This window comes from Garra rufa, chromosome 2 (genome assembly GCF_049309525.1).
Source record: "Garra rufa chromosome 2, GarRuf1.0, whole genome shotgun sequence".
NCBI classification, from domain to species: Eukaryota; Metazoa; Chordata; class Actinopteri; order Cypriniformes; family Cyprinidae; genus Garra; species Garra rufa.
The window spans coordinates 72,135,389-72,154,021 of record NC_133362.1 but is presented as its reverse complement, the minus strand read 5'-3'; the positions used below and the strand labels follow the sequence as shown (position 1 = coordinate 72,154,021).

Genomic DNA, 18,633 nt, shown 5'->3' with positions numbered 1-18,633 from the left:
CACTTCAAATATTTTTTTTCCAAAGATGGTTTCCATCGTTTTTCTAATAATTTATTTTTTAAGTTGTTATTTGATGCTATGAAAATGGGGTTTGGTGTCTCATAATCATAAACAAACAGAGGTTTACTATTAAAATCAAACAAAACCAAAGGCCTAACTTTGGGTTTGTGGGAGTTAAGGCGGGGCTTTGATAGCGCGGCTCCGCCTCACGACACTACTGCGCATGCTCTGGCTTCAAACGAATCTCTACTGCGCATGCTCTGGCTCCAAAAGATGTCATTTCCCCCAAGATGGTAGCGGCCATATTGAGTTGTTTTGGCTTCACTTTTCTATATGGAATGAAGCGGAGACGCGTTGTCCATCTTTATTACAGTCTATCGTGTGTACAGTATGATATGATGCTAGTTCTCTCAAATGAAACGGTAAAAGTGACATTCACAAGAGCTTTGGAGATTGAGTTTATCTGTTCATGTGAGATGCAATGGCCAAAAAAAGTAAAAAAAAAAAAAAGTAAAAAAAAAATAATTTACGTGGCATTTCGCACTATAGTAGATTTGCTTTTTATGAATGGAGTCCGCGATCCAGTCCGTGGTTTTTTTTTTCCGCGGAGGAAACATTGTAAAAGCGTGACCATGTAGAGACAGAAATGACATGTTTTCGTGCAAATAAGATAAATAACATAAGGCTATTTCGTTTGTTTGATAAAAGAACAATGTATAGACCTGTTCCATAGGAAAGATAACCTAAAATGACTTTTATTGTGCCCTGGCACTTTGTCGAAAATAAAATGAACTTGACGTTCAAGGGGGCGGGGTGTGTCATTGGGGGGCGGGGCGCCCCCCTAAGATAATTGTAGGGGAAACACTGAACTACTCTCTGACTGTCTTACTAGTGCACTGACTACTGAACTAGGAGCTGATTGAAAAGCACCCAGAGATTGTGTTTGCATTGATTTTTCTTTCTATTAATTATTCTCATCTGAAACAGGAAAAAGTGTTCAAACACACAGAAAAACTCCTGGAGAATCAACAGAGATCCATGTGACACACTATTATAAAGATGGTGTTTATTAAAGAGGAGAGTGAAGACATGAAGATTGAAGAAACATTCATAGTCAAACATGAAGATACTGAGAGACAAACAAAGATGGCGTTTATTAAAAAGGCGAGTGAAGACATGAGGATTGAAGAAACATTCATCAAACATGAAGATACTGAGGAACAAACAAAGATGGTGTTTATCAAAGAGGAGAGTGAAGACATGAAGATTGAAGAAGTATTCATAGAGAAACATGAAGATACTGAGGAACAAACAGGTTGGTTTTTATTCTCAAACCTGAAGTCACTACAAAAATGAATGATATTTATGAATGTGTAGAAATGTTTTGAGATCAAGTGTTGAGATCAAATACTAATGCTGCCTTCAAGTGCAACTGAGAAGATCTTGCTTTCACATTGGCCATTTGTTATTATGACATCATGCATTTAAGTTGTAACAATAATATGGAATTAACCTAAACCAAAATTATATTTTTTTCTGTTACATTAAACCTAGTATCTGCTTCTAATATTAAAACCATTGATTTATAGCACTTTTGGCTACTTACGCAAAAGTACTAACAAAGCAAACCTTGAAATGTTAGTAATCACATTTGGCTACTGCATGCTGTCTACATTTGTTAATTTAAAGTATTTGGTAAGCAAATAAACAAGTAAACACTTAGGCTACGTCTAAATTAATCTGGATACAATTGAAAACAGCCTTTTAGTGTTAAAATATTCTCTATCTACACTAGCATTTTCTAAAAGTTTCTCATCCACACTGAAATGTCAGAAAGCGTTAAATTCACTTATTCAAATGGAACAGATTACACTTTTTCATGCATATCTTCTAGTAAGATCATTTCATTTACCTTCTTTTTTTTAGAACAAGACAACGTTAGCCTGGAAAAATCCAGACCCTAATCTATTAAGATTAAGGGTCTGGGATCGAGCAATGAAAACTGCCTAATTCGAGGGGCGGCACCAAGCGTGCATTTGAAACTCTAACTGCACGCAATTGGATAATGCCACGACCAATCACAACAATACACGCTTAGCTACCAGCAGAGCTAAATGATGTTTCATTAACAAAGTTCGGGAGAAGGTGTCAGATGCTTAGCGTAAACATCACAAGTCAATCAGCGCCATAGGTTTAAATACAGCTGACTCACCTCAATTCACTCGATGGTTTATCAGTAACCCTCCAGCACCCCATCTCATCACTCCGAGTTCTCGCTACTCCTATTGGAGGGTAACGTACTCTGGGTTCGGGCCACTCCCGAGCTCGGAGCCCTTCACCGGACAGCACGCCAAACATGCACTACTATTCTCCGGCTAATTATATGTAAACGTGAACTCGTGAACTGATAGATTGAACTCTTGCCGTATCCAGTCGGCAAAACAGCAAAAACGTCCTTCTTGCAAAGGAACGATTCGAGTTTTCGGTTTTCTGTTCCTCTTTTATATGGAAAGCCAAGTCTAACTCGTTCATTGTAGCGGCCAAAGCCGTTTCAAACAACTTGTGGTTCATCTGTAGCGACAGCGATCTTTCAAAGTTTACTACATGATTCGGACGTCGCAGTGCTGTCATCATCAGCTTAGCTCGCCTCTGGCCCGCCTACATCAGATCAGTGTTGTTTTCGTCAACGTTGACGATGACGAAATCATTTCGTTGACACCACTTTTTTCATGACGAAAACGAGACGATGACGACATAAAAATGGCTCGTTGATGACTAAAACATGACGAGACGTGTGTGAGTTTTCGTTGACGAGACGAGAATAGACGAAAATGTTAGTGGGTGGTCCGTCAGACATTTAAAATGCATGACATTTCTGCTTATTGTGCATTAGTGATGTCCGGTTCGCGAACGAATCGTTCAATTTAACCGGATCTTCTTAGTGACCCGGTTGAACCAGTACACCAAATCGAACTGAATTGTTTGAAACGGTTCGCGTCTCTAGTAAGCACTAATCCACAAATTACTTAAAGGTTTTTACTTTTTAACGTGCCTGACACTCCCTCTGATTCAAAATAAATCAATTTCCCGAGTTATTCAGTTACTCAAACAGTGTTTGAACGGCTGTGAAAAGAGAGCTGATGATGCGCATGAGCAGAGCAGCTGCCAGAGCGGTTGTCGTTCTCGAGTCATGAACCGGTTGCAGCGGTTGTCGGATCATCAGTACACTGAACGAGAATCGCTCTCTTTCGGATCACCAGTACACTGAACGAGAACCGGTTTCTTTCGGACGCGTCCGAGTTGAGAATCGATGAGCTGATACTGTGCGCATGCGTGTCATTTTTCAACCAGATGAAATGAAGCACGTTAGTCAAGTTGGTCTATTTTGTTAAACGTTTTGTTAAAAGTTTACTTAAGGATTCTGTTAGGTTATTGGCTAAAAGGGTTTTTATGATCTAGGTCAGGGAAGTGTCGTGGTACCATAATAAATGAGTTTGATTAAAAGAAAACATGTGATTTATGAATTAGCTGCACTGTAATAAAAGATAATGATGACATGCAAAAATTGTGTTTGTATTAAATAAACAATGTTTTAATGATACAATACACAACTATAATTTGAACCATGTTCAAACAAAAATTATTATAAAAGATTTTTATTTAACTTTTAAACGGTGGTATAATGCTAAAAATTAAGTAATCAAACTACTGCACAAGCAAACCAAGCGGCACGTTTCAGTCACTCTCTGTGTGAGTTCTCCAATCTCATTCTCGACTCAAGAAGCGGTTGCAGCGGTTGTCGGATCACCAGTACACTGAACGAGAACCGGTTTCTTTCGGACGCGTCCGATTCGAGAATCGATGAGCTGATACTGTGCGCATGCGTGACTCGTGCAGCTGCCAAACAAACAAGCTCCTGCTATGACTGACTCCATCTGAAACCGAACTAGTTCTTTTTTTACCACTGTCTCTGTGCTAATGCTATGAGCGCGGTTAACTGAGGACTTTAATGAGGGGATCTGGTGAAACGTATGTTTATAACAAAGTCTTTATGGATTGTGCATGTGCAGTAAGCTGATAGTGTTTCTGATTAGAATTAATTTATCTTATAATTTATTAAATCAAGACTTGTAAAACTTACTCATATGATCACTGCATGTAACTGTATATGGGTGCGGGACGATAGTAATTACGTTAATGACGTCATTACGTCATAGCGTAAAAGAACTGGTGAACTGGTTTTTTGAACCGGTTCTTTGAAACGAACCGTCCGAAAGAACCGGTTCGCGGAAAAGAACCGAACTTCCCATCACTATTGTGCATGCCAATTAAAACCGGAAAATAGCTGCCGCTATGGCAAGCCGTTTTAGCATTAAATACTCTTTGCTATACTAGTATGGCAAGCCGCTTTAGCATTAGTGTGACACTACCCAACAGCAAAATGCTTACTGACCTACATTAATTTGTTAAAAGACTATTTTTTCCCCTTTTTTTGACTAAAACTAGACTAAAACCTTTTTGACTTTTCGTCGACTAAAACTAGACTAAAACCTTTTTGACTTTTCGTCGACTAAAATTGGACTAAAACTATCACGTATAGAAGTGACTAAAATTTGACTAAAACTAATAACCATTTTAGTCCAAAAGACTAAGACTAAGACTAAATCTAAGATGGTTGTCAAAAACAACACTGCATCAGATACACCGATTTGATTGGTTCCCACAATTGCTTACGTATTGCAGTAACCTGCACCATTGTTCGATGCCAGAGTGTCTTGCAGAGACAATTCAAATTGTGCTCTCGCAAGACCTCTGGATTTCCAGGGTAAGACAACGTAGGACATACAGAAAAACAGTACAAAATAGGAGAAAAGAGCTGTAATATAAAGTATGTGTATATACATATATAGATAAGTATAAATAAAATATACAGCAAGTCTGACAATAAAACAAACACAAAATAAGCCAAAACAAAAGCATTAACATTGAAGTTAAATTCTGATGTAATTATGTGAGGTGTAAGATTGTAATGCATAAGATGTACACCTTGATATCTTGTAAATGTATAAAGTTAAAAAAGGGAATAAGTAGGAAGATTAGGAAAAAGGGAAAGAAGAAGGAACAAAATATATAAACTAAATAACCAGATAAAGAAAGGAAATGAAGAAAATAATTCAAATAATATCAATATAATCAAGTAAATAAATAGATGAACACTGTTCAGGAGGCATCAGAGTGGAGCAGTAGGTCATTCTTACACCAAGGTACTGTATTTTAAGATGTGAACGGTATAAACCAGTGGTTCTCAAACTGGGGCATGAAAAACAAAAGCTGAGCTTTGGCATTAATTTAATTCTAGCCCAACTTAAGGTTAAGGTGATGAGTTGGCTTAAGTGGTGTTTCCCATACATGGATAAATTTGTGACGACTTGCCACAATATCAAAACTGGCCGCCACAAATAGATTTTCCAAAAGGCTTTGGCTTTGTGAAACAGGCGTTAGTGTGGACCAGGCCTAAAAGATAGAATGGTAAATTACTTTTTGTGGAAAACTTAACACTTATTGGTTTGAACTACTGTTATATGTATCTACATGTTGTGATGTTAACTGCTTTGTGCCATTAAACTGGGGTTAACTTTTATCCCTTTGTTTTTCCAACTTAGACCTAACAGCGCTGAAAGAGGAGAGAGAAGTACTGAATGAAACTGAAGAGAAAGATCAGTTTGAGAATCTTCATAATTTCATATCTGGAGAAAAATCTGTTTGTTCCTTAGAGTCTGAAAAGATTTCTAAACAAAAAACAGCTCAAAAGACAGGAACTATGAGTATTTTCACTTGCTGTCAGTGTGGAAAGAGTTTCAAACAACAAGGACACCTTAAAAGGCACATGAGAATTCACACTGAAGAGAAGCCTTACTCATGCCAACAGTGTGGAAAAAGTTTCACTGATAAAGGAAACCTTAACAAACACATGAGATTTCACACCGGAGAGAAGCCTTACACATGCAAACAGTGTGGAAAGAGTTTCACTGTAAAAGGAAACCTTAACATTCACATGAGAGTTCACACTGGAGAGAAGCCTTACACATGCAAACAGTGTGGAAACAGTTTCAGTCAAAAAGGAAGCCTTGACAACCACATGAAAATTCACAATAAAGAGAAGCCTAACAGATCCCCTTAGCATGGACAGTGTTTCAAACAAATTGTCTAGAACAGAGAGTTCCGGTCCTTGATTCTGATTGGCCACAATCAAAGCTGTTGTAAATTACTCTACGAAAATACACCTCTTTGTTTCTCGGGAACCACATTGTTGCAACTACAATTACAGTTAATGTCAAAAGTTTACATCCCCCTTTCAGAATCTGCAAAATGTTCCCTTGTCAAAACAATCCTAAAGAATTCCAATAAGAATCCTATACAGGGCTCTTACAATGATAGAAATTCTAATACACATTTTAGAGCACTGTGTTTTGTCCATGGTACACTTTACCGTGTCAACTAGCTATATTGTGTTTGGCTGAGCTTACTGCATAAACATGTAAGGAATGAAATGGACTATGGACAATGTGTTTGCTCTGTCTCCAATGTAAGAACTTCACATTTGTATATCATGAATTGAAGGTAGAGCTCAGAGAAAGTGCACTGTTTTTTTGATTGAAGCACAATGAAAGACACTGTTAGAATTTTAACATCAGTGTGCATGGATTTAATTTGCACACGTCAGTTACTTTCTCACTTCTACCACCAACATTGGCGGCTTTGTGGAAGGCTCAAGGTGGAAGGTAATAATCATATCTTGGATCCATTCCTCAAGGATTGTATTAGGAATGGTCTTAGAGGATTGTCTTACAGGACAAGGCCTAAATCTGCTGTATGATCATTTCTACAGGAGTTTAATGGGATCCAATTTCATCTTGAAATTTTCATCTTGAATTGACTATACACACACACACACCATTGTATTGCACTAATTTAACTTGCTCTGACACTTTGTAAATGGTTTGTAAATTTGTTTGTAAATGGTGGCTGTGTGTGAGTTTACTACGTTCATACATTCTTTCATAAAAAAAAAAGAAATCTCCCATTTCAAATGAATTTGGCGCTCTGTGGGGTATTGTTACAACTTAAACTCACCTAGTGAGTTTAGTGCAAAAATTTCATGTCTTTCTTTCAAAAGTTCACTCTTACGGGTAATAAACTGAGCAAAAGGGTAGGCGTATCTGGCGTGCTGTCCGGGAGAGGGTCCGTGCTCGGAATTTGGCCCAAACCCTATAAATGCTCCCCAAAAAGGCTAATAATTGCAAGACAGCAGCCAGGTGACCCCCAAAAATTGCCTAGCTTGAGCTGAAGGGATGCTGGAAGTTGGTTGTAATAGCAGGCCTGCACAGGAGGAGCAATATTAGTCTGTTTCATTCTTATTCCGAGGTCCCCGTAGCCGCCAGACCCAGCCTGTATCCAGATCAGATGGTCATTGCAGTCCCCCAGATCCAGTCCGTACCCAGCTTAGATCATGGATCACCACCTGGAGATGACTTTAATAGCCGAGGTTGTCAAACAGATTAGCTCCAGAGACGGATCATCAATGAAGACCTCGCCAAACTAGACGGCCATCGGTGCTACACCACGGGATCCTGATGAGTTCTCTACAATCAGACATTGGTACAAACTGCTGGTTTCATCTGGCCAGAGGAGAACTGGTCCCCCGATTGAGCCTGGTTTCTCCCAAGGTTTTTTTCTCCATTTCTGTCACCTGTGGAGTTTTGGTTCCTTGCCGCTGTTGCCTCTGGCTTTCATAGTTGGGGAAATTTTTTCAGCGATATCGTATATTATTTGAACTGAACAGGACGATGATATCACTGAATTCATTGATGAACTGCCTTTTACTGAAAATTGATTATGTACTAATAAATTTACTAATAAATTTAATAATGCGTTAATTACACACATTGATGCTGTTTAAATACTGTGCAGTTGCTTTGCCACAATCTGTATTGTTAAAAGGGTTATATAAATAAAGGTGACTTGACTTGACTTGACATGACTTGAATCCACCAACTTGACATGACTTCAATCCACCATCCTTTCATCCACTGCCAGCTGTCTGTCTGGATGGAAGCAAGTTTTGCATGCTGTGATGATGCTGTCGTACAGGGGCTTGATTTTGAAAAGTCTGTCGTAGGCTTGAATCCCCTTTTTTCGCGTGTTTTCTCGATCACCCTCAGGATCACAAAGATGCAGGTTCCAGGAAATGGCCTGAAATCTGGACCTGGACATAACCAATCTTGGGAAGGGTAAGCGGTAGATTTCTTTTCCCGACCAGTAATCACCAATATTTTTGGCACCAAGGAGCCCGATGTAAACCACAAATGCAATGTATGAATAAAATTCTTGTGCTTTTAAAGGCAACCACAGGAAACGTTTTCCAGCCTCTGATATCATTCTTGCAAAGGCGTTTGTATTTTTTACAATTGTGTCTACCACAGAGCTGGTAAAATAAGCTGAAAGAGCTGCAAGGGGGAATAGATCCTGTCCATTACAAGCTGTGCTCCTGTGATTCGTTTAGGCAGGAAAAGTGGTAACACTGGAACCTCATCCTCAACACTGCAGTCTGAGGCCCTACGTCAAACTCCCTATGTTGGAATTGACATATAAATCTAGTGTTTGCAAAAGACCACCGAAAATAGAAGGTTTATCCTTATCCTTATATAGATTTAACCTTGATTTCCATAAGAAAGGTGCCCCAAATTGGTGGAAAACCACATCTCAACCATACGCTGTCCAAAGCATTGAACCGCCTTCACGCGGCAAAACAGAACATGTTGTTGGCCCGCACTGCTGGGTCAAACTGCGCTTCCCAAAAACAGATTGGGTCAAAACTGACAGAAGAAAACTGTAAGCCTGCTCTAAGCCAGTCTCGCACAACGCAAGAGCCTCCGTTTCTCCTGTGTAATTTGGGGGCCGATAAAAACTGCGTCCGACCCAGTGAAGTAAACCATGACCAGCCCGGCTAGCTCAGTCGGTAGAGCATGAGACTCTCCATGTTGGGCGGCCCTGTTGACTCTCTTTCTTATACTCAGAAGCTGACTCGGGTGAGTTCTGTAATGATAGTATAGCAGCAAGCATTGAGGTAGCCAATTGTCCTCTAGAAGCAGCATCTAAGGAAATTAAAGAAGAACAAGCATGCAAAACAGATAACGAGAAACAGACAAGCCATACTAATGGTGAAGCATCAATAGTACAAGCCTTACATGACACAATGGTTCTCAGCAGACTTCCTGCACCTGAGCCCTTAGTTTTCTCAGGGGACCCACTCAAGTTCTTAGAGTGGAGAACAAGTTTCAAGGCATTAATAGAACGGCGATGCACAAGTCCAGCCGATAAGTTGTTCTACCTACAAAAGTATGTCAGCGGTGAAGCACAATCTGTGTTGGAAGGAACCTTCTACAGAAAAGACAACGAAGCCTATGATCAAGCATGGGAAGCACTGAATTCTCGGTATGGCCATCCATTTGTAATTCAGCGTGCGTTCAGAGAAAAACTGAATAACTGGCCCAAGATTGGTTCGAGAGAGTCTGTTAAATTGAGACAATTCAGTGATTTTATGACAGCATGCAGCAATGCTATGCCACACATCAAAGGGCTTCAGGTGTTAAACGACTGTGAAGAAAATCAGAAAATGCTTCAAAAACTACCTGATTGGCTGACGTCTCGTTGGAATCGGCATGTAACAATGCAGCTGAAACGAGCGGAAGAGTACCCTACTTTCAAGGAGTTTGCTGATTTTGTGGCACAGGAAGCAGAAATAGCATGCAACCCTGTAACATCCTTTCACGCCCTGAAGCTCTCTGAAGAAAAGCCATCTAGAGAAGTCAAGCGCTCAAAGGCTAATGCGTTCATCACTAATGTGAAAGCGTCAGATAAATCAAGAATAGTGTCAAAATCATACAGTGTTGGAGTAAGCAACTCAGTTGATTCTAACAGATCCAATAGAGTTAACACTCTGCCTTCATGTTCAAACCCAGTCACTTGCAGGTGTTGTGGAGAGAGCCACTCCATCCACAAATGCCAAACGTTCACCAGTAAGTCTGTGGAGGACAAGAGAAAGTTCATATAAGACAATAACCTATGTTTTGGCTGTCTTAGGAAAGGACACAATTCAAAGGACTGAAGGAATAAAGCTACTTGTAGTATATGCAAGAAACATCATCCAACACCACTTCATGAAGACCGTCCTTCTTCTACAGCAGTAACAGTTTCGCACACAATGCAAGCTGAACAAAACACATCTTCTCTTTCCTGTTGCGTAGACAGTGGAGATGGTGGGAGTACATCAATGATAGTGCCTGTATGGATTTCTTCAACTTCCACTCCTGATAGAGAGACCTTAGTTTACGCTCTTTTGGATACGCAAAGCAGCAACACCTTTGTGGATCAAGAGTTGTGTGAGAGGATGGGGGTGATTTCAGAGCCAGTAAAGTTAAAGCTTACCACAATGATGGGAAAGGATTCAATTGTTCAAAGTGAAAGAGTTTGTGGGCTCAGAGTTAGGGGGTTTCACTCCCATGGCCTAATCAGTTTGCCACCTGCCTATACCAGAGACTTCATTCCACTTGAACTTTCCCACATTCCTACTCTGGAAACCGCTAGAAGGTGGAGTCATCTGAATGAAATTGCTCAGGAAATTCCAACGCTGCTGAATTGTAAGGTCGGACTCTTGATAGGTTATGATTGCTCAAGAGCTTTGGCACCACGCCAAGTCATCACAGGAGGTGATGAAGAACCATTTGCAGTCAAGACAGACTTGGGTTGGAGCATAGTTGGCTGTCCACCGCAGTTTGCCAAGTCGACTGAAGTTACAGGCCTGTGCCATCGTGTATCTGTTAAGGAACTCCCGATACTAACACCTACCTCAGTCATCAGAGCCCTTGAATCAGACTTTAGAGATACAAGCCCAAGGGAAAGGAGCATATCACAAGATGATATACAGTTCACGCAACTTCTAAATGAGAAAATTAATCAGAATTCAGAGGGACACCTTGAGATGCCCCTCCCCTTTAAGACACGCCCACAGTTACCTGAAAATAAGCAGCTGGCTCTGGTGCGACTGAAGCGTCTGAAAGGAAGATTTGAGAAAGACCAGAAATTCAAGGATGATTATGTAAAGTTCATGGAAGGTGTCTTCAAGGATGGTGATGCAGAGAGCGCTGAACACCAACCCAAAGTAGGAAACGTCTGGTATATTCCTCACCAGGGGGTATATCACCCTAGAAAGCCAGAGAAAATTAGAGTTGTGTTCGACTGCTCTGCTAAATATGGTGGCACGGCGTTGAATGATCACTTGCTAACGGGACCAGATCTCACTAATGGACAATCAGGCGTACTCTGCAGGTTCCGCAAATATCCAATCACCATTATCTGTGATGTGGAAAGGATGTTTCACAGGTTCCATGTAAGCCAGGAAGACAGAGATTACTTACGGTTCCTGTGGTGGGAAAATGGCGATACAAGATCAGAGCCAAAGGAGTATCGCATGAAAGTCCACCTTTTCGGAGCAGCATCATCTCCTGGCTGCGCGAATTATGGAATGAAGTATCTTGCATGTCAAAACGAAAGAGAGTATCCTGCAGCAGCCAGTTTCATCAAAACTAATTTCTACATTGATGATGGGCTCATTAGTGTGAAAAATGTGGACACTGCTATCAAACTTGTCCAAGAAGCCCGAAATGTGTGTGCAAAAGGGAAATTGCGCCTACACAAGTTCATCTCGAACAACAAAAGGGTTATGGAGTCTGTCCCTGTCAGTGAACGAGCCAGCGAAATTCAGGATGTGGAGCTTGGTTCAAATGAATTCCCAGTCCAGACTGTGTTGGGAGTAAAGTGGAGTGTAAATAGTGACACCTTTTCATTTAAAGTAACACTGGATGAGAAACCAGCAACACGGCGAGGAATCCTCTCAACCGTCGCATCTGTGTTTGATCTGTTAGGATTCTTGGCTCCCTTCCTTCTATTAGGGGCAAAGTGGGATGACCCACTTCCCAGAGAGTTAATGCCGCAATGGAGTAGCTGGCTAAATGAGTTGAAGAACCTGCACGATCTCCAGATAGCAAGATGTTTTGCTCCTGAACACCTAGGGACTGTTCAGAGGATCGAACTCCATCACTTTTCAGATGCGAGTAGCCATGGCTATGGTCAGTGCTCATATATTCGAGTGTTGAGTGAAGATAAAGTGCACTGCTCTTTTGTCATTGGCAAAGCAAGAGTTGCGCCCACCAAAATCGTGACTATACCCAGGCTTGAGTTAACAGCTGTGGTGATCTCTTCAGCAGTCAGTAGCATGTTAAAGGAGGAGCTGGAGCTCAAAATTGACCAAGAATATTTCTGGACCGATTCAAAAGTAGTCTTAGGCTACATTAACAATGAAGCCCGTAGATTTCACGTTTTTGTAGCGAATCGAGTCCAAAGAATTAGAGAGGCGACTAACCCTGAACAGTGGCACTACATAGACACCGAACAAAATCCTGCAGATCACGCTTCCAGGGGCCTCAAGGTGTCAGAGCTGATCACTTCAAATTGGCTCACTGGAACGAAGTTTCTCTGGGAAAGAGAAATTGTCACAGCAAAGACAACTCCTGAGCTTCTGGTTGGCGACCCTGAAATCAGGACAACACAAGTGCTACAAACAAATGTAGCAAATGATGATGATCATTTTCTAGAGAGATTCAGTAGATTGTCGAAATGGCACACTGCATTGAAAGTTGTCGCTCGTATCCAGCAACTAGCGAGAGACAAGAAAGTTAAACCCATAAATGTTGAAGACATGAGAAATGCAAGCATCACGCTCATAAAATTGGCACAAAGAGATGCTTTCAAAGATGAAATACAAATACTGAAGCATAGTAAATTGCCATATAAATCTAATAAAATATTAATTTGTCATTTGTAATAATAATTTCATTCATTTGGACATCATTTATGTGATAATTACTGATAAATAAAGGATTCAGTAAATACTTCAATGTATGGCAACAGTGTAATATGAACTGGGAAGCCTGTGATCATTTCTTTTCTCATTTTTTCCTTTTTTCTCTCTCTTTTCTTTCTTTTTCTCTTTTTCCACCTCCTTCCCCTCCTTCCTCCTCCTTCCTTTTCTTCCCCCCCCCCCCCTTAACAGACTATTGTTCCCCAGCTTTGGCGCAATCGGTTAGCGCGTTCGGCTGTTAACCGAAAGGTTGGTGGTTCGAGCCCACCCAGGGACGTGTGAAATGCTGGTGTTTTGCACGCGCGTCAGGTGTCCACTAACGCCTATGCCATTCTTAGGGTTGCGAGGCACAGCTTTCTCAGGGCGTTTATCCTGTGCACCTTCAATAAGCTGGCTTCTTTTAAAAGAAGTCAGCGGCGGGTGTTTGGTGAACATTTTCACCAGCTCGAGTTTGCTGTGGCATGTGGATTCATTCTTTACTGATGATCTGTCTCTGGGGCTCATCTAGTTGACATGGTATCCGCTGACATTCGGCTGAAGGTGCTGATCCACCATCTGCTCTTGGTACAGACTGGATCCGGGGGACTGCAGTGACCATCTAATCGGAATACAGAATGGATATGGCGGCTACGGTGACCTCAGAATAAGAACAAACAGACTAATTTTAATGTAGATGCAAAAGTTCCATGTTGCCACAGTGTCAGATTGGAGAGGATCTGGTTTTCACAGTCTTGCGTCGATGGCCGTCTAGGTGAAGAGGTCTTCACTGATGATCTGTCTCTGGGGCTCATCCAGCTTGCTATCACCTTGTCGGATCACATCCACGTAGCTGCAAGAAAAGGTCACGACCGTCACCGGTATTCTATCGCAGAGGCAATGTTGTAGCTTGTGTGGTTTATCTGAGGTGTGATCATTGCTGGTTGTAAACTTTCCCCGATATCCCATCGGGATGATTTGAAATACAGTCAGCTTCGACAGTTTTTGCCTGTCTCTCTGGACGCTTCTTGAAAAACAAAGTTTTGCTTCGTTTTGTTGGAGTGGCTGGTTGTTGGTCCTCGTCAAAGAGGTGTCTACAGATCATAGCGTGCCGGAGCCAGAAGATTTGTTGTTTTGTCAATATGCTCTCAAGACTTCGCTGCAGGTATCATTAAACTACAGCACAATCACAGCTCACCGCTACCCATCGTAAACAGGTTGGGCCTGTCTGTTCTGGTGGGCTCTCAGTGGTGCTAAATCATCAAATGAAGAGGACGGGATTCAAACCCACACAAACCAAGGTGTGCCTAGCACAACGGATTAGCCTTGCATCGCCTTAACCACTCGACCACCTCGTCACTTTCCGTGGTCCTTTTATTTAACACTCCCGATTCAGACCATCAGCTCATTAGTAGAGCACTCAGTGAACTGAACTGAGTGTGTCAGATAAGGAAGACACAAAAAGCGCAGAGTGGGGTCCCCAGGACCGAGGATTACTGCTAAAGGAGCCGAACGACGAGGATGGGATTCGAACCCACGCGTGCAGAGCACAATGGATTAGCAGTCCATCGCCTTAACCACTCGGCCACCTCGTCATTTTACGTGACATTTTTTATTTAGCACTCCTGATTCAGATCATCAGTTCATTAGTAGAGAACTCAAAGAACTGAACTGAGTGTGTTAGATAAGGAGGACACACAAAAAGTTTAGCATGGGGTCCCCAGGACCCGGATTAAGGTGCAGTGCCAAAGGAACCGAACGACAAGAATGGGACTCCAACCATTGCACAGAGCACAATGGATTAGCAGTCCATCGCCTTAACCACTCGGCCACCCCGTCCCCTTGCTGACTGAGATAGGCCATGCTGCGGACCTTTTCAGCTGCTGCTGCCGTGCTTTCAGCAGGCTGTTTTGAGCACAGAGGGAATAGTGAATGAGCCGTCTTTTACACACCTCTAATCTGTTCCGTAGAAACACGGTGCAGCAACCCGTGGCAGGAGACTGTTTGTGCGGCAGTTTAAAGCTTGCTACCACCTTGTCGGTTCACGTCCACGTAGGTGCAGAAAAAGGTCACGACCGTCGCCGGCATTCTTTCGCAGAGGCAATATTGTAGCCTGTGAGGTTTGTCCGAGGCGCGATCATTGCTGGTTGAAAACTTTACCCAATACCCCGCCAGGATGACTTGAAATACAGTTATCTTTGGCAATTTTTATATCTTTAAAGTGCAGCATCCAAACTCTTTAAAACTTTTTTCACACAGAGATCTAATCATTCTGAGCAAGTGCTGTAAATAAAAAATTTATACAAGCTTCTATGAATTAAAGAAAATTAAAAAAAGAACTCAGAAACCTCACTCTGCCTGTCTGTGTTCAGTCACTGCAGAATTACAGTTAGAGTGACTAAAGGGGGGAGGGGTGAAAGGGAGAGAGGGGTAGAAAGTGAAACATGCTATCTTGCTATAGACCATCCTTGAGAAATGCACATATATATATATATATATATATATATATATATATATATATATAGTGTAATCGAAATAAATACGTCTGATCTTTGAGAGTCTGATATTTTGAGAAAATATAAAGGGTCACTAAGTCTTTCATTGTTTGTATTTTGCAGTTGTTTTTTTATTTTTTATTTTTTTTTTACTGAACTATACCATGAACTTGTCCTATTCAGTCACATAGCAAAAGATTAAGAAAAATGCAACTTTTAGCATTAGCGATTTATCTTCATTGATAGACATTTATTTTCATAGTGTTATTTATTGAATATAAAATTTAAATTAACAATTTCAAGACAAACTTGGACAACAAAACAAGCTTTGCTGTTATCTGTTCAAAACATCTGAAAATTATAAAATTTTAAGATGAGTTATATATATATATATATATATATATATCGCCCCTTTCAATACTCAACTTGTTTTTAAAGATATTTTGAAAGAATGAAGCGTTTATAGAGCACTTTATTGTGTATTGCTGTACACCCACATGAACTGTGTTCATGTTCATGTTAATTCACAGTACATAAACTATATATGAATACTTTTTTAGCTTAATATTAATTAACATTAATAAATGCTATTTATTTATTGGTCATGTTAACTAATATAGTTAATGCTAACAAATAAAACTGAATGGCAACATTTTATATTTTGTGTGTATGTGTCTGTGTGTTGATTTTAAAGTCTAACCCTTTCAATTCTGTAAACTTAAAATCCAAACTAGCAGAGGGTTACTGTGAATGCATGTGCCAACTGGGCACCGTCTTCCTTATTGATTCTTAGTTATGTAGCGCTTAAGAGTGATGTCTTATAACAGGATGAGTCACCAGCAAAGCAATATCCACACAAAATTTGTACAGATAGGTAACAATGACATTTAAGCAGAAGTGGTGGACGTAAAGCAAGCAATAATAACATTTTGTTATCATCATGAATCATGTTCTTTTCATCATCATCAGAGTATAGGGAAAATTTAGCATATTGGTTCACAGTTGGCATTATCTGAAGTCCTTGCATTGATTGCATTTAATTAAATCAACATTATATTTGGTCAGTCTGATCTTGAGGCCTTAGAGATGTTAAACTGTGAAGATCTTGAGTTTTCATTGAGTTGTTATAACTTAGCCATAAAATGTCTGATCTGCCACAAAATTCACAGGTTTGGTAAGAGTCCTGGCCTGAAGACACCTAAAGACTAATATTCAGATATTATCATAGCGCCACTTGTTGGCAGCAGGATATATCATACCTTTCACTAACTCAAACATACCAAGGTCAATCTGCACCAAACTTCATATGTTTGATAATAGTGCTGGCCTGAACACATCTACATGCCAATAATTAGTTACAGGCATAGCGCCACCATCTGGCAGCGGCAAGTTTGGCACATTTAAATGACTTATGACAGATTTTTTCTATATTTACTGGATTAAAAGCATACTGCCCACCGTTTGCTGATTTCCTGAAGCCACCGGTCGGCGGTGAGCCCGGGAGCGAGGGCCCGTTCATCGCTGCTCGCAGCTTTAATTAGGGCCCGAGCCCAAAAGGGCGAAGGCCCTATTGTTCTTCTAAGGATTCTTATTAGGGCCCGAGCACCGATGGTGTGAGGACCCTATTGAATCTGCTCCGTTTATTAGGGCCCGAGCACCGATGGTGTGAGGACCCTATTGGATCTGCTTCGTTTATTAGGGCCCGAGCACCGATGGTGTGAGGACCCTATTGAATCTGCTCCGTTTATTATTATTATTATTATTATTATTAGGGCCCGAGCCCAAAAGGGCGAAGGCCCTATTGTTCTTCTAAGGATTCTTATTTTTTTTTTTTTTTTTTTTTTTTTTGTTAACCTTCCGGGCACTTAAGGGGGTCTTAACATACTCAAAAACTCTTGAAAATTTGCACACATGTCGGAATCTGCGGCCATCAGGACGCTACAGAGGCTGGTACCGGGGCGTGGCAAGGGGACTCTACAGCGCCCCCTGGAATTTTGAGGGCCATATAGCACACATACTTGAACGTACACATATGAAACTCGGTACACATATAGAACTCATTGAGCTGAACAACTTTTGTACTCTATGTCATTTTCTCAATGCAACAGGAAGTGAGATATTTAGGGCTGTATAAAAAGCGCATGCTCTGGAATTTAACGTACTCCTCCCAGGATTTCCATACGATTGTCACCAAACTCGGTCAGCATGATCTCAAGACATTGGGGACGCTAAATTGCGAGGGGATTTTTGATATCTCGAACGGTTTGGCCGTGGCAAGGCGACAAAGTTATGGCGAGAAATGAGAAACAGGAAGTGTCTAATAACTGTTGCACACATTGCCTTATTCTGATGAAACTTCACCAGATTGTTCGTTGTATGATGCCGATTCCATAAAGGTGACTATTATGAGTCAAAGTTATAGCGCCACCAACTGGCAGCAGGAAGCGTGTCATTTTCAAAATGCTTTGAAATCAGCCTCTTAATTTTACTTGATTTTCTTTGAACTTCATTAAAATCATGTCAAAACACGGCCGATAAGAATATGTAAAGGGGTCGATGATAAATCAAATGCTGTTGCCATGGCAACGTCTCAAACTTTAAAATTAGATTCCTGTCTTTTCGAGGCAGATAACATGCTTAGAATTTCATGAAACTCAACACACACATCAATATTAATGATAGTTAGACACTGGCAAAAGGTCATAAATGGGCGTGGAGCAGGCACTCTATAGCGCCATCTTTTGACAAAAGTTGGGGGGTTAGTTTTTCCTACAGTCACCAAACTCTGTACATATATTGTTCTCATCAATCTGGACAACTTTCTAAATTAAACTCATTAGCTAACACCAACAGGAAGCCGGCTATTTTGATTTGAATGTGGATTTTTGGAAAAATCAGGCTGTAAACAAATTTATACTCCTCCTAAGAAGAACAAGCTGTTCACACCAAACTTTTTTAACATGGAGAGAAGATTCTGAAGATGTTAAATTGCGAGCGGTTTTGGGATATCTTGAACGGTGTTGACGTGGTGATTTTTTAAAGATGTATAACCGTCATTTTCTATATCTTTAAAGTGCAGCATCTTAACTATTTAAAACTTTTTTCACACAGAGATCTTATCATTCTGAGCAAGTGCTGTAAATATCAATTTAATTCAAGCTTCTACGAATTAAAGAAAATTAA

The 18,633-nt window shown here is 40.7% G+C and overlaps 1 protein-coding gene and 3 non-coding genes across 4 annotated transcripts; 3 read left to right on the top strand and 1 right to left on the bottom strand.

Annotated features, from left to right (window-relative positions):
* Positions 1–992: 992 nt before the first annotated feature.
* On the top strand, positions 993–7,970 carry LOC141325718 (uncharacterized). The gene is made up of 2 exons (XM_073834469.1): positions 993–1,315; positions 5,664–7,970. Exons 1-2 carry the CDS (start codon positions 1,060–1,062, stop codon positions 6,179–6,181), a joined length of 774 nt encoding a protein of 257 aa, XP_073690570.1. The 5' UTR covers positions 993–1,059; the 3' UTR covers positions 6,182–7,970.
* Positions 7,971–13,838: 5,868 nt separating this feature from the next.
* Positions 13,839–13,978, top strand: LOC141327093 (U4 spliceosomal RNA). Its single transcript, XR_012354410.1, has one exon. It is a non-coding gene; the product is annotated as a U4 spliceosomal RNA (small nuclear RNA).
* A 490-nt stretch (positions 13,979–14,468) lies between these two features.
* On the bottom strand, positions 14,469–14,550 carry trnas-gcu (transfer RNA serine (anticodon GCU)). Its single transcript has one exon. It is a non-coding gene; the product is annotated as a tRNA-Ser (tRNA).
* A 491-nt stretch (positions 14,551–15,041) lies between these two features.
* LOC141327054 (U4 spliceosomal RNA) lies at positions 15,042–15,177 on the top strand. Its single transcript, XR_012354374.1, has one exon. It is a non-coding gene; the product is annotated as a U4 spliceosomal RNA (small nuclear RNA).
* Positions 15,178–18,633: the final 3,456 nt, after the last annotated feature.

Coding starts and splice junctions, on each gene's coding strand:
- LOC141325718 (XM_073834469.1), top strand. CDS start 1,060: ATGGTGTTTATTAAAGAGGAGAGTGAAGACATGAAGATTGAAGAAACA. Junction 1,316..5,663: donor AGATACTGAGGAACAAACAG/GTTGGTTTTTAT, acceptor TTTCCAACTTAG/ACCTAACAGCGCTGAAAGAG.